This window comes from Hydra vulgaris, chromosome 12, assembly GCF_038396675.1.
Source record: "Hydra vulgaris chromosome 12, alternate assembly HydraT2T_AEP".
Classification (NCBI taxonomy): domain Eukaryota; kingdom Metazoa; phylum Cnidaria; class Hydrozoa; order Anthoathecata; family Hydridae; genus Hydra; species Hydra vulgaris.
Window position 1 is genome coordinate 79,931,965 of NC_088931.1, and position 14,318 is coordinate 79,946,282.

At 24.0% G+C, this 14,318-nt stretch overlaps 1 protein-coding gene across 2 annotated transcripts in view; it reads right to left on the reverse strand.

The window, feature by feature from the left end:
• The window catches only part of LOC101241062 (ELKS/Rab6-interacting/CAST family member 1), a 42,638-nt gene extending 32,186 nt beyond the window's left edge, over positions 1-10,452 (reverse strand). For both annotated transcript variants that reach the window (XM_065814599.1, XM_065814598.1), the window contains exons 1-2: positions 9,736-10,452; positions 5,081-5,674 (exon numbers count right to left, since the gene is read on the reverse strand). In XM_065814599.1, the coding sequence (XP_065670671.1) occupies positions 5,081-5,674; positions 9,736-10,200 (1,059 nt within the window). In that variant the 5' untranslated portion in view covers positions 10,201-10,452. The remainder of the gene's footprint in view (positions 1-5,080; positions 5,675-9,735) is intronic.
• Positions 10,453-14,318: the final 3,866 nt, after the last annotated feature.

Here is a 14,318-nt window from a genome sequence, read left to right on the forward strand (position 1 = left end):
ATCCTTTTACTGTAACTATTTTATGCTTGGAAACTTCAATTCATTTAGTTTTTTCTCTAAAACTTCAATTTTTTGGAATTCTTTAATTTTTTTTTTTAACTCACTTCTTTTATATATATATATATATATATATATATATATATATATATATATATATATATATATATATATATATATATATATATAGATTGATGTAATAACATTAATTCAAGAAAATATTCTTAAATTTATTCTTATATTTTATTATGCATGTTTATTATACATACATACATATATACAGTCAAAATGAGTGCCAGACATTAGCACCACTAGGACCATTTTTGAGAATTGCTTGAGGGGGGCAACCAACCATTATTCTTTTTTTTTGTGACAAAATAAACAATGGTTGGTTGGCCTTTTCTAGCAGGTCTTAAGAATGATAAGAGGAGTGTCAATGTTCGACACCTATTTAGACCCTTGGATATATATACATACATATATATATACACACACACACACACACACACACATATATATATATATATATATATACATATATATATATATATATATATATATATATATATATATATATATATATATATATATATATATATATATATATGTATATATGTATATATATATACATGTAAATTATATTTTTTTAGTGAGTTAAAAATAGTAGATTTTCATATAAATATAGGCTAGTAAATAATTAAACATTTTTTATACTTATAACAAAATTATACTTATACAAATAATTACACATAATTAAAAAAAAGATAATTTAACTCTTTTTAAATCATTTCATGCTTTATATAAGCATACTTTTTTTAAACATACATTTATTCATAAGATAATACATAATAAAGAAAAAATTATTAAGTTTTTTAAATGCTATGTTAGGTAAATGAAGTAAACAAAACAAGATTTTTAAAAACTCTACAAAGAAATTTAAGAATCTTTACAAAAAGACTTAAGAATCTTTTTTAATAAAAAAAGAAAAAATAATTTAATTTCCATTTCAAAGGAATGATAAAATTGGTTTTTTCTTAAGAAATGTGTAGCCTTTGTAAAATTTAAAAAAATTTCATTAGCAGTGATTTTTTACATTATTTAAAAGCATTTTAATAATATAAAAACAATTACAAAAATCAAATTTATTTATCTATAATGGCTTTTCAATGAAATCTTTTTGAGTGTATTAACTTTATTTATTCTTACGTAAAGTTCATTAAGGAGACAATATTGCCCAAAAAAGTTTTCGTTTATAAAACCGATTTTTATTTTTTTTAATATCTCTATATAATAATGCTGAACTTAATAGTAGTAGTACCCCATTCAAGTGTGTTTTACAGGGAACTAATGGCAACCATTAAAGCCAAGTTAATGGTGACAAAAAGTCTTTTAGCACTTTTCTATACAAAGCACAGTGGACCAGGTGGTGAATAAAATTTTAAAAAATACATTTGAAAAAATTACATTATTATATACCATTTTATAGCTTAAACATTCAGCTTTAATAAAATGTATATACTTTTGTATAATTAGCATGCCGTATGCTTCTAAGCTGTAGAATAAAAAGCTTCTTATTTTTCTTGAAGTTAGCTAATCCTAATATTTTGGATGCATGATATTTTTTAAATGGCATAAACTTAACTGCAAATAATAACCTGTCTAATTTCATAAAGCATCTTTGACAAAGGTATATATGCAAAAACTTGTTTATTTATTTATATGCAAAAATTTGTTTAAAAGAGAATAACAAACAATAGCTACAAAATGCACTGATATCAGTTCAACTTGTAATTGATAATAAGAAAATTCTACTGACTGCTTCCATTGATAAAGAAATGCTATTATCCAACTGTAGTATCTGGCAGGCCCCAGGTTTTGATACTTTAAGTAGTAAAACAAAGAAAAGAAGACTGGGACCATCAGTTGCATCATTTTCATCTTAAGAAATATTGTTAGCATCAGGTTGTTGCTTGTATCAAGATGGTAAAGAAAAAGAAGCTAAAGCTGTTTGGTAAAGAAAAAGAAACTAAATTTTTTTTATATGTTTTGTCCAGTAAAAGTGAATTCCCACTGTGCCCACTGTGCAAAGTGTAAAAAAAATTTGTAAATATTTAAATATATATCTTATGTAAATTGATAGTAATATGCCATTAGATTTAGATTCCATTTGTATTGTGTTAGGTACACATGCCTGAAAGTGTAAATGTCAGTATGTTAATTTGAGTTTGTGGGTCATATATGGAACTTTGTAAGAATAGTTTTTAAAAGTTTTTTTATATTTGTATTTAAAAAAGCCACAAGATTGAAAAAGCCAAAAAAAGTTTATACTCTCAGCAGTGGATTTGAACCCATGAAATCATTAGGATGTCAGTAGTGGTCAGCGCACTAACAGGGTAGCAACATTTTTTCAGAGTTAAAAAATTAGATAAACTTAGGAGATTTTTAAGGATTTTTCAGGAGTATTTGCCAGTAACTTGGAAAAACGAATAAAAAAAAATTCTAAATGCAAATATTATTCAAAAATATATATGTATAATATTTTAGGATTTATTAGGAGGCGTGGCCACCCTGACTAGGCTACTGAAGATATATGGAAAAACAAACCATTTTACAACCTTTTTATACAGATTGTAATGATTTAACACTTTTTAAGCAGGTACTCTAAATAAATGCAACTATATTGCATAGCATTGCATAGAGATTTATTGCATAGTAATTGCAATTGCATTGCATAAAAATTTATTAAAAAAATACATTAAAAACACATGTATAAAAATTAATTTAAATTTAAATAGAACTTTATTATTAATGCAGATGTAATATGCAAAGCTATGTAAAACTATGTAATTATATAAAATTCAAATATAAAAAAAAAACCCATTTGCTTAAGATTATGTACAAATATCTGTAAGTTTACACTTAAACATCTGTAAGTTTACATCAGTACTACTGACTAGGTAAGTTGAGTTTGTGGATTCTATATTCAAGAATCCTGTATGTATAATATAAGGAAACTTTTTAAACAATTAGAAGTCTTTTTTGTTTAAAATGTTTTGTTTTGAGTTTTTGTAACTATGTTGTTGTATTAAAAAAAATTCAGCAAAATTTAAAAACAAAAAAAAACTATTTTATTATCTAAGTATTATGGTATTTTATTATCCAAGTAAATGTGGTAGTTGTGTAGTGGTAGAGCGCTTGTTTCATAAGCAAGAGGTTTTGAGTTCGATTCCCACCACAATCCTGGTAGTACCGTGCTCAAATTGTTTCTCCACACAGCTGCCTTGTTTGTCAAGGTTTGTGTTTTGGAGTTATAGAGTTGAGAGAAGGTTATAACCACAATTAAGTGACCTTCTCAGCCTTGGGAAGGTGAATCATCATTTAAAAAAAAAAAGTGTAGGACTTAAACCTTCAATTACTATTACAAGCTTGGACAGGAATGGTATGCGATTGAGTGCTATTGCTGACCGCGCAAATGATTTATTTTTTGTTAACTTAACCATGACTGTAAAAGATTTTTAGATGATTTTTAAACATTTTAGAAATGTGCTGTAAAAAGAAATGCTATCTAAACTTAAACTAGGAAGAAAGTTAAAAAAATAATAATAATAAAAACAGAAAACTTCCGAAAAAGAAAATATTTAAGCACTAAAATAAAACTCAAACTCAAAGCAAAAGTTACTTTTCGTCACGTTTTTAATTGCGTTTAAAATAAATTACTTTAAAACTTATTTTAAAGTTACGCTAAACGTTTTTACAAATTACTTTTTAATGATTGCTTAATAAATGAACAAATTTTTTTAAATTATTAAAAAGCATTTATATTATTTTCAAATTGTATAAACATAAAAAAAAAATTGTTTAAAAAAATAACAGTCTATTTAAAATAGTAATTTTTCATCGTTTCATGATCTTATTAGTTAGTCAAGTTAAAAAAAGTTTTAAACAATTCTTTGCAAAAATAGAATTTTTTTTTTTTTTTTTTGTTTAACAAAAAAAATAATATAAGGCAATTAAATCATTCCATTGCAACCAAAGATTTAATATAACTTATTCATAACTTATAATAACTTAAAAAAATTATCTTTCAAAAGATTTTTAAAAAGACCTGATATAGTTGCAAGGAATAACTTTAAACATTTAAATTAATCATAAAAAATACATAAAAAAAATTTAAATATAACATTATTAGTTAAATTACACCAAATGTGTTTATTGTGTATATAATCACTATAATTTATTTTTTATTTCATTTAAAGCCTTCGCGTAAAATAAAAGCTTTAGAAAAGATCAACGATTAAAAGTTATTCATGACTTAACTTTTTTTTTTTTGATAGCATTTAAATAACCAAAAAAATTACAAAAATTATAAGCGTGGTCAGTTACAGCCATTCCTGTCCAAGCCTGCTATCTTATTGCTTAAAAAACATAGCATCTAATCACCAAGCAACTATTCCACCAAAAAAGATATTAAAAACAGCTGAATTAAAAGTTTTTTTTTTTTGTTGTGAGTTTATTGCAAAAAAATTGCTACAAGAATGATTGATAGAGGCCCATTTTCTAAGTATTATTTCACTTTGTAAATAAATATATTCTTAATGAAATTCTATTATAGCCTTAAATTTCAGAAAAGTGCCTTGAGAATTGTCACGTAATTGCCATCTATGTTAGAGATACTTATGTTAAGTGTTTATGAAATCAATTAGGTAAATCTAAGGCCGTAAAGCACACTTTTTTGTGTATTTAAATAAACTATTTTTCTTGTTTAATAAAAAAACATCGAAGTAAATAATATATTATGGTTAAAAAGGTCTATAAAAGATAGATAGCTGAATAAGTATAGAAATAGAGACTGGTGAGTAAACTCACCTTGATATTTTATTGGTCCGGATAGCTAGTTATTATAAAAATGCATACTTATGTAACTTATTTAATATAAATTAAAAAAAAATTATATAGAACTATTTTTTTTTTTTTATTATTCATAATGTTTTAGATAAATTTAATTTTTAAAATATTACAATAATCTTTTTTATTTCAAGCATTAAAAATTATGAAAAAATTCAATTATCTTAAATTAACTTACACTTTCTAGGTTTCTTCTTTCATTTTCTTTTAAGATTGCATTATCATATTTCAATTTCAAATTCTCCTCCTCTTGACTTTCAATTGTATTACGACAAGTTTGTAACTGAATTAAAACACTTTCATGATACTGTTCTTTTTGTTCTTTATCAACAAGAATAATTTCAAGGTCACTTATACATTTATTTTTCTCCTCATTATCTTCAAGTAACTCATTATACTTTGCTTCTAACTCATCTAGAGTTAATGTTAGCAAACTGATTTCTTCTTCTTGCTTTTCAAACTTTTTATTGTTTGAGATATACTGACTTTCATTTAACAAATTGATTGAGTTATTCTCAATTTGAGATTGAAGTTGGTATATTTTGTCTTCAAGAGTTTTTTTTTCAGCTGTATATAATGAAATCTTTTCTTCATTTGATTTATTTATTAAACTCAATGATAAAATTTTATCTGCTTGTAAATCAAATTGTTCTTTTAAATTGTTATACAAAGTGTTCCTGTTCTGTTCCTCTAACTTTTGCATTAAGTTTTTTGACTTTTGTTGTTGTGCATTTAGTTCATGCTCAAGATCTTCCAATGTTTTCTTGTACTCCTTAAAAATAAAAAATAGAGTATTAAAGATACATACAATAATAACAGGTTTGGTACGTAAAATCTAGATATTATTGACATTTACTACAGCAAAGTAATACAAACACACAAATTTGTGTGTGTGTTCTAACTTTATATAAATTTCAATAAATTGCTGACATTTAAATATAAAAACACAATCAAAAAAACGTCAATAAGGTTGGCAGCTAAATGCTGAATCTTATTCCAAGGGCTGATGTGTGTGTGTGTGTGTGTTTGAGTGTGTGTATTGATGTTGTTTTGTATATAATTTCAAGAAAGTAATAGATGAATTAAATCAGAGCTGTTATACATACTCCTATACAATTAAACTAAAACCACATGATTTTTAAAACTATTTGTTTCCTGTGTGTGTGTATATATATATGAAACACAGTGTTTTTGTTAAGTGATTTTCTACTACTAATATAATTGCTCTGTTCTTTTAAGAACATTGAGCACTCTATTGTGTAGAATACTTTTTAAAGTTGTTTAAATATATGTATATATATGTATATATATATATATATATATATATATATATATATATATATATATATATATATATATATATATATATATATATATATATATATATATATATATATATATATATATATATATATATATATATATATACATATATAAGCTAATGAGGCACCTTTACATGCATGAGCTAAAGATTTAAGATTGTATGATATTAAAACACCAAGATCTTGTTTGCAGGTAGTTTTTGCAAGATTAGGTCTTATATAGGTAGATATACATATACACTTATCTATATGCTTACAAATATATATATATATATATATATATATATATATATATATATATATATATATATATATATATATATATATATATATATATATATATAAAGAGAGAGAGAGAGAGAGAGAGAGAGAGAGAGAGAGAGAGAGAGAGATATTCATATGTACTTATCTATATACTTACATACATATATATATATATATACGTTAGGGGGTTGACTTTTTCACAACTATACTTGGGTATAGTGCCAAAATATGATATTCTACATTAGATTACTGATTTTAAAAGTTCAATTGACTCAAATTACAAAAACATCCCCCATAATTAGAAAAATATGTTTTTGTTTGAGAAATACATAAAAATCAACAAATTAGCAGATAAATAACAATTCATTTTGAAAAAATAACTTTCAGTTAAACAAGATACAATTTAAAAGTTGTTTTGCAGATTAAATCTGTAGGTCATTTTGTCTATATCTTTGGCATGAATTTCTTGCATAACTTTTATGGCTCTTTCAGCTAAAATATCAGATCTCTGAATTCCTTGTATTCTGTGACCAAAATTTTTTTAAGGTCTTTGTGACTGAAGTTGAAGTTAATGCTTATTCTAAATTTTTAAAATCATGTTCTGAGTATTGCATGTCAGAAAACCATATATCAGACCAAGTTGATGCAATGAAGTCACAAATCAAGCACAATTGATTACTATTCGATTTAGTTAAAATAAAAGCCAGAAGGGCATAGATTGCTCTTGAATTCCATCAGGCATTGTGCAACGATGACTTTTAAAGTTTATAGCTGGAAAGCTGCCATTCACCTTCTTGTATCGGTGACTTTGTACCAACACAAACAAAAACTCCATGCCATCTCTCCATTTATTAGTCTTTACAAATTTGTTCACTTTGCTTGAAGCTTGACTTCAAATTTTCATAATTTTTTTGCAGGTTTTCAATAAATTTGTAATGTAATTCTGGCAATTTTGACACTCCTTTGTTAAGTACTTCATTCATAGTATGTTTCAAAATTGTGTCCAACACATGATGCTGACAACTAATAAATTGAAATAGTTCAAGATTTTTTCTTTCAAATTCTCTTTGCAGATGAATTACAACTCCATTTCTACTCCCAGTATTCATACTTGTAGGATCAGATATTATAACTTTAATACTATTCCATAGTTGAAATTTATCCAACACTTCTACTATTCCACTGTAAATACTAATAGCTTTTCCATTGCCTAGTTTTAAAATGGCTAGATTTACCTCCATTTCTGCATTTTTTTAAACTAAGACTTGATACTCCTTCTCTGATATTCTATCACCGTCAAAATGCAACACCCAATTCTCATTAATGCAACACCCAATTCTACTGTATCTGTTTAAGGTATGCTAGGTCTCTTCCTGCCAGCCTTAGATGGATGTAACTTTAACAGTTTTTGATGTACAATAACCAACTTGACCATTAGTATCCACTTGTTAGATATAAAATGCTTTGTCTTCGTTGTTAAGCCAGTTACCATTTACTTTAGTTATATCAAATAAATAAACCCACTTTTCTTCAAGACATGAAGAAAGAATGACATTTGTTAAAGAGAATTTTCACTTTGTTACAGACCTTTCATTTATTTTTGGTAAACTACCCTTGAGCCATAAATCAGATAATTCTGCCCTAACTCTTTTACATCTCAAATAAACTGACTTTTCTAAATTTGATAAGCAAATATACCGACCAATAACAAAATAAGGTTTTGGCATTTTATTCAAATTATCAAGTGGCTCTAAACATTACATTGGGTATGTGAGATCTTGTTGATTTTGATTTCTCAAAGTGGAATAGCCCATCTGCAGGCTTATTCTTGACATTTCTAAAATATAAAATATACGTTAATTTAAATTGTAAGTTACATATGAAACTTTAAATTAAATCTATTTTACATTTTAAGCACACATTTAAAGAGGACACTTGCAGAAGCAATTAGTATTTGATGAATTTAAACAATTTATACATAAAATTATATATATATTACCATTATTCGTATCATGCAAAACAATAAAAAATGTATAAAAAACATAAAAAAGGTTACCTTTTATGCTTGATTAAAAAAAAAAAAAAATTAAAAAAAAAAACGCTTGTACAAGGGATGTTTTTGCAACCAAAGATCTAAAAGCATGTATTTCTATAAACAAATTTAATAATGTCAGCTTTTAAAAATTTACCCATTCATTTTTAAGTGAAAAAATTGAAAAGTCAACCCCTTAATATACAAATATATATATATATATATATATATATATATATATATATATATATATATATATATATATATATATATATATATTTGTATATATATATATATATATATATATATATATATATATATATATATATATATATATATATATATATATATATATTTGTATATATATATATATATATATATATATATATATATATATATATATATATATATATATATATATATATATATATATATATATATATATATATATATATATATATAACCTCTAACTAGTTGTCAGAAAGTTTTTCCATATTTTGTTGACAAAAAGTAAAAATTAAAATGCAAGACCGGAGTTTTTATTTTTATTAATTGATTGACTTGATCTCTTGCGAGTCAGGCTATAAGATAGTCAAGTAGCAACACTCCGTTGCGAGTCAGGCTATAAGATAGTCGATGTAACAACACTCCGTTTATGATTTACAGTAAAAAAAAATAAAAATAAAAACATTTTATTAAAAAAAATAAAAATAAAAACATTGTTTATATTATTTAAAATATTCAGAATGTTTTTAAAAATATTCTGGTAATTAAATTTGCGTTTTTGCGGTTTTTTTAAAAAACAATTAATTTGTAATTAAATTAATGGTTTTAACTTTCTGACAACATGGAAATGTTGGACAAAAGTCAAAAGTAATTAACAGTGAGGTATTTGTTGACAAAAGAAACATTTTTTACCTTCCATACTCCCAAATGCAATAATTTATATATATATATATATATATATATATATATATATATATATATATATATATATATATATATATATATATATATATATATATATATATATATATATATATATATATATATTGTAGATAGATAGGTAAATATTTGTATAATGTTTATACAAGTTTACCTTTAAAAAAAATGTTTTTTTTTTTTTATCATTATTATTATTTTTTTGAAATAACACTAACAAATTAAAATTAAGTTAAATATATAGATAACTTTATTTAAAAATTAAAATCAAACCTGAATTTGAGTATTAGCAATGCTGAGTTGTTCTTTTAACTCAAGATTTCTTTCTCGTTCTTCTTTTCTAGCTAATCTTTCTTTTTTTAATTCTGGACTCCAAAATTGTTTTATGCTTTTAACAGTTGAACTTAACTTAGTTTCTTTAGCTTCTATTTCTTTTTTAAGATTCAAGTTTTCTTGCTGCAAATCATTCATTTTTTGTATACTTTGTAAAGAAGAGTTCAAGTTAGTGTTACTTGGAGGCAATGAATAATTGCCTAGTTTTTTAAGACTAAATGAAAAGGGGCTAGAGCTTATTAAATTTGGAGAACTTGGTTGGTCAGAACCAGATGTGCCTTCATATACATTGCCATTGTCAAAAACATTAGTACCATTACCTATTTTCAATGGTTTATCAAAAGATTTATTTAATTGAAAGGGTGAATATACATGGTTTTCAGATGTAACTTTTCCATCATCCATTTCATGACTTTTTAAATAATATATAACAAAGTTCACTTTTTACCAAAGCAAAACACTTTAAAAAGTAATTTTTTTATTTATATACACTAGAATTAGCAACCTTGAATTAACAAACATTATAATTTAAAAAAAAGTTAAAGTTCAAAAAGTTTAAATCAATAAAAAAAATAAAAAACAGCTAACATTTAACTTAAAAACGCTTTCAAAATCTATTTTAATTAAATTTTTGAAAAAAAGAAGAGTTTTTAACCTAATGAATAATGTTTTTAAAATACTTTAAGGAATTTTTATAATATTAAAATCAACATACGTAGTTATTTGTAAAGTAAACAAAGTTTTTTTTTTTTTCAACTATTATAATTTACATTGTCTATAACTCTTAGATAAACAACACTTAAAATGAATGAGTTTATCCAATTAAAAATGTCTGACTATGTACAAATATGCTCAGAAATAAATATACAATTATAAATAAATATGTGTGTTATAATTATAAATAAATAAATGTGTGTTATAAATTATAAATAAATAAATGTGTGTTATAAATTATAAACAAATAAATGTGTGTGTGTATATATATATATATATATATATATATATATATATATATATATATATATATATATATATATATATATATATATATATATATATATATATATATATATATATATATATATGTATATATATATATATATATATATATATATGTATATGTATATATATATATATATATATATATATATATATATATATATATATATATATATATATATATAAATATATATATAAATATATATATATATATAAACACACACATACACATGTAGTATTACAAGTAGTAGTAGAAGTATATAATTTAATTGTTTTTTTTATTATTATTATTGTAAAGTTAATGGTAAATATAAGAATAATAAACAACTTTTCTCAAATTTACCTATTTAAATAAGCAACTTTTATAACGTTCATTGTGGCTCTTAAGTATAAATTCTGTTGAATCTGATATTTACAAAGGTATTACAAAAAAAATTAGTATATTTTACATTACAAATTAGTTTATTTTTACATTTGCAAATCCGTTTAAATTTTTTTTTTCTTTTTTTTTTGAAAACAAAATAAAGTTAGAATTACTTTCAAAACAAAATAGAACTGTATATTTTGTAGAATGAAAAATAAAGAAGTTTGAATTTAAAACTTTCGCCGACTTAAATAAAAAAATAACTATGTAAGAGTTTAAAATCAGAGTTATAAATCTAACAAATTCCATTATTGCTTAAATTTATGGAATGCAAGATCATACCCTTTATTGTTTTTAAAAACATTCCAACCGCATAAACATTTGATTAACCGGTAACGAAAACGCGCTGAAATTTTTTTCGCTATAGCTCTCGTTAATGTTTGGGGTCTAATAACTTCCCGTTTATGTCCTTTTCAAGAATATCGATCACAAATAATTTTTTTTTTGGAAAAGAGTTCTCAGATTTTTTAAGCAGTTTTATAGCATTAGTTACTTTTTTAAATTTAAAAACCGTAATTCTTGATAATTTTTTTAATTTAAAAACATAATAGTTCAGAACCAAGAAGATTTACTTTTTATTTTTTTTTTAATTACAAAAAGCTTTCGTAGAAAATCTCAAATTTTAAGTTTTTAGTTCATATTAATTTAGTTAAAGATTTCCTCAACAAACAGTTGTATGATACAAGGAGTGTATCATCCCACTATCTCGTAGAATATAACAAAGATGTTTTTGAAAGTATTATAGTTATTAGAACTTAAGAGCAAACCCAAAAAACTAGTGTACAGGTTTATGTCACTTTCATTTTTCTTATTTAACTACTCTTAAATCTTTTTTAAATCTAAATACTTTTGATCCTCTTTACTTATCAATCCTTTGCATTCAAAACACTGTTTATAAACAGAAATGAAAATTATGCGGCGACAATTTTTAATAATTATCCAGATTCATCTTGGAAAAAAAAAACAAATGATTTTGTCGGTATAAAAGTTTTATTCTTAAAAAAGAAAAAGTTACATGAAAATTATTTACAGTCATTTTTAACAAAGCAAAGTAGTTAGATTGATTTATGACTTTTAGACTGATGATCTTGACTGACTCGTTTGTCAATTTTCGGGTTTTTATTTTGGAGATAAATGAAAGCAAAACGAGATAAACCAAGTAGGTTGTAATTCAAAGTTAAGCTATGTTTGCCTTATCAAATAACTCATAGTAGAAATTATTTTTCTCTTCAAAAGTTTAGATTCAGCCAGGTTTGCAGATAAATTTCTTTAAACCCTATGTCTCTATGCACTGAAAAGTTCGGGAAAGTCATTAATCAAATTTCAAAAATGTCTGAACCAGTTGGGGACAAACACAATTTCATAAGCTTGTGTTTTAATTCTGAGTGAGTTTGAATGTCTGTTTTTTTCAATTGCACTAAGGTGTGTATTTTCTAATTGCTAATTTTGTGAATGATTGCAAGATATCCAGTTTATGTAATTCATTTCTTTCAATATTTTGTCTCTTAATAACAACAACAACAACAACAACAAAAACAAATGAAAAAGTTCTCAATATTAGTTTCACTTTAAAAAAAAGTGATTAAATTGTTTGAGCAAATCACTTTTCGCTGAACAATGCTATGATATTCAATACGTTTTATTTGCAAATATTTTTCAATAAGTGAAACACATCCATTGAGCTGCCATTACAGTTGCATCTAGTTGTTTATTTTCCACTTTAGACTTTGATGATTGATTTTTTATTTTTAATATTTTCTGCGATAAAAAAGATCCAGTTATGATTTTTGGAACTGACAGAGTCTAAGAAGATATAGGACTTAACATCAAAATTATTATTGTTACATCTTATGTACGCTTATATCTGAACATTGCTAGATATTCCACAACTTTTGTCAATATGTGTTAAAAAGTATTTTAAAAAGAGATAAGGCAACGATGATCTATTTCAATACATTATAGACTCTTAGTATTTTTATTTACATTGGCAGCTATTTTTAATCATTTCTTGATCTAGGAATTTTTTTTTATATTGAAATGAATAAAGTTTTTATCATTGACTGCATTTCTTTCATTTGACAAACAAAACTAAATGCTAGTCTTATTTTAGTTGAGCTTTTTTGGCGTTAAAGATAAAGTTAAAGAAGATTTGTTATACGAGAAGATTTTTAATACTTAATTTTTTTTATGCAATGTTTCAACATAGCAACAACATAGCAACAACAAAGCAGTTTCCTAAAAACTGATCAGATTAAGTTTTATAGATTGAAAATGAATAAACTGGAATTGTTTTACCATTCATCTTTAAATATCTGCTTTAGTTCTTTTTTTTTTCTTACTCTTATTAGATGATTTGACCCATTCTCTCAATGTCATTTTAAATTTAAAAATAGTTGTTCGGGAAATGTGAAATTGCAAAAATCAAAATGTCTGTAAATAACAATGGAATTACCCACTAACATAATTTATAATATATATATATATATATATATATATATATATATATATATATATATATATATATATATATATATATATATATATATATATATATATATATATATATTATTGTATTGCAGTTTTACATATAAAATATCATAACGCTGTTTCTCTAATGTATAATCATGTGTAAAATATTATAATGCTGTTTCTCTAATGTATGATCATAAGCATTTTCTTTGCTTAACTGTAGCTTTTTCATGTCACCTGTAACACACCATCTCCAAGTTTCCAGCCTCTACTGCTAACTTTTTCTCCTGAAACTCTGGACGCTAATACATAATCATTTGCGCCTTTAGATCACCTTAATCTTCCCTGATGCACCCAATCAGATACACTCACTATTCCTAATCTCTATATAAGATCACCACTTCTTTTTTTGTTTTTAGAGTTGCACCGCACATCTATCTGATAGTTGCGTTTTCAATTCTTTCCAAATAGTGGACATTATTGGATGGACATCACCTTTATTGCATATATTTCACTGCTACGCATCATTGTAATCTGGACTCACATAGTGTATATCTTTTCTTTATTCTTTAATAATACACTTCTGTGGAGAAGTGGAGATAACTCTCTGAAACTCAGACTTTCTCGTTGT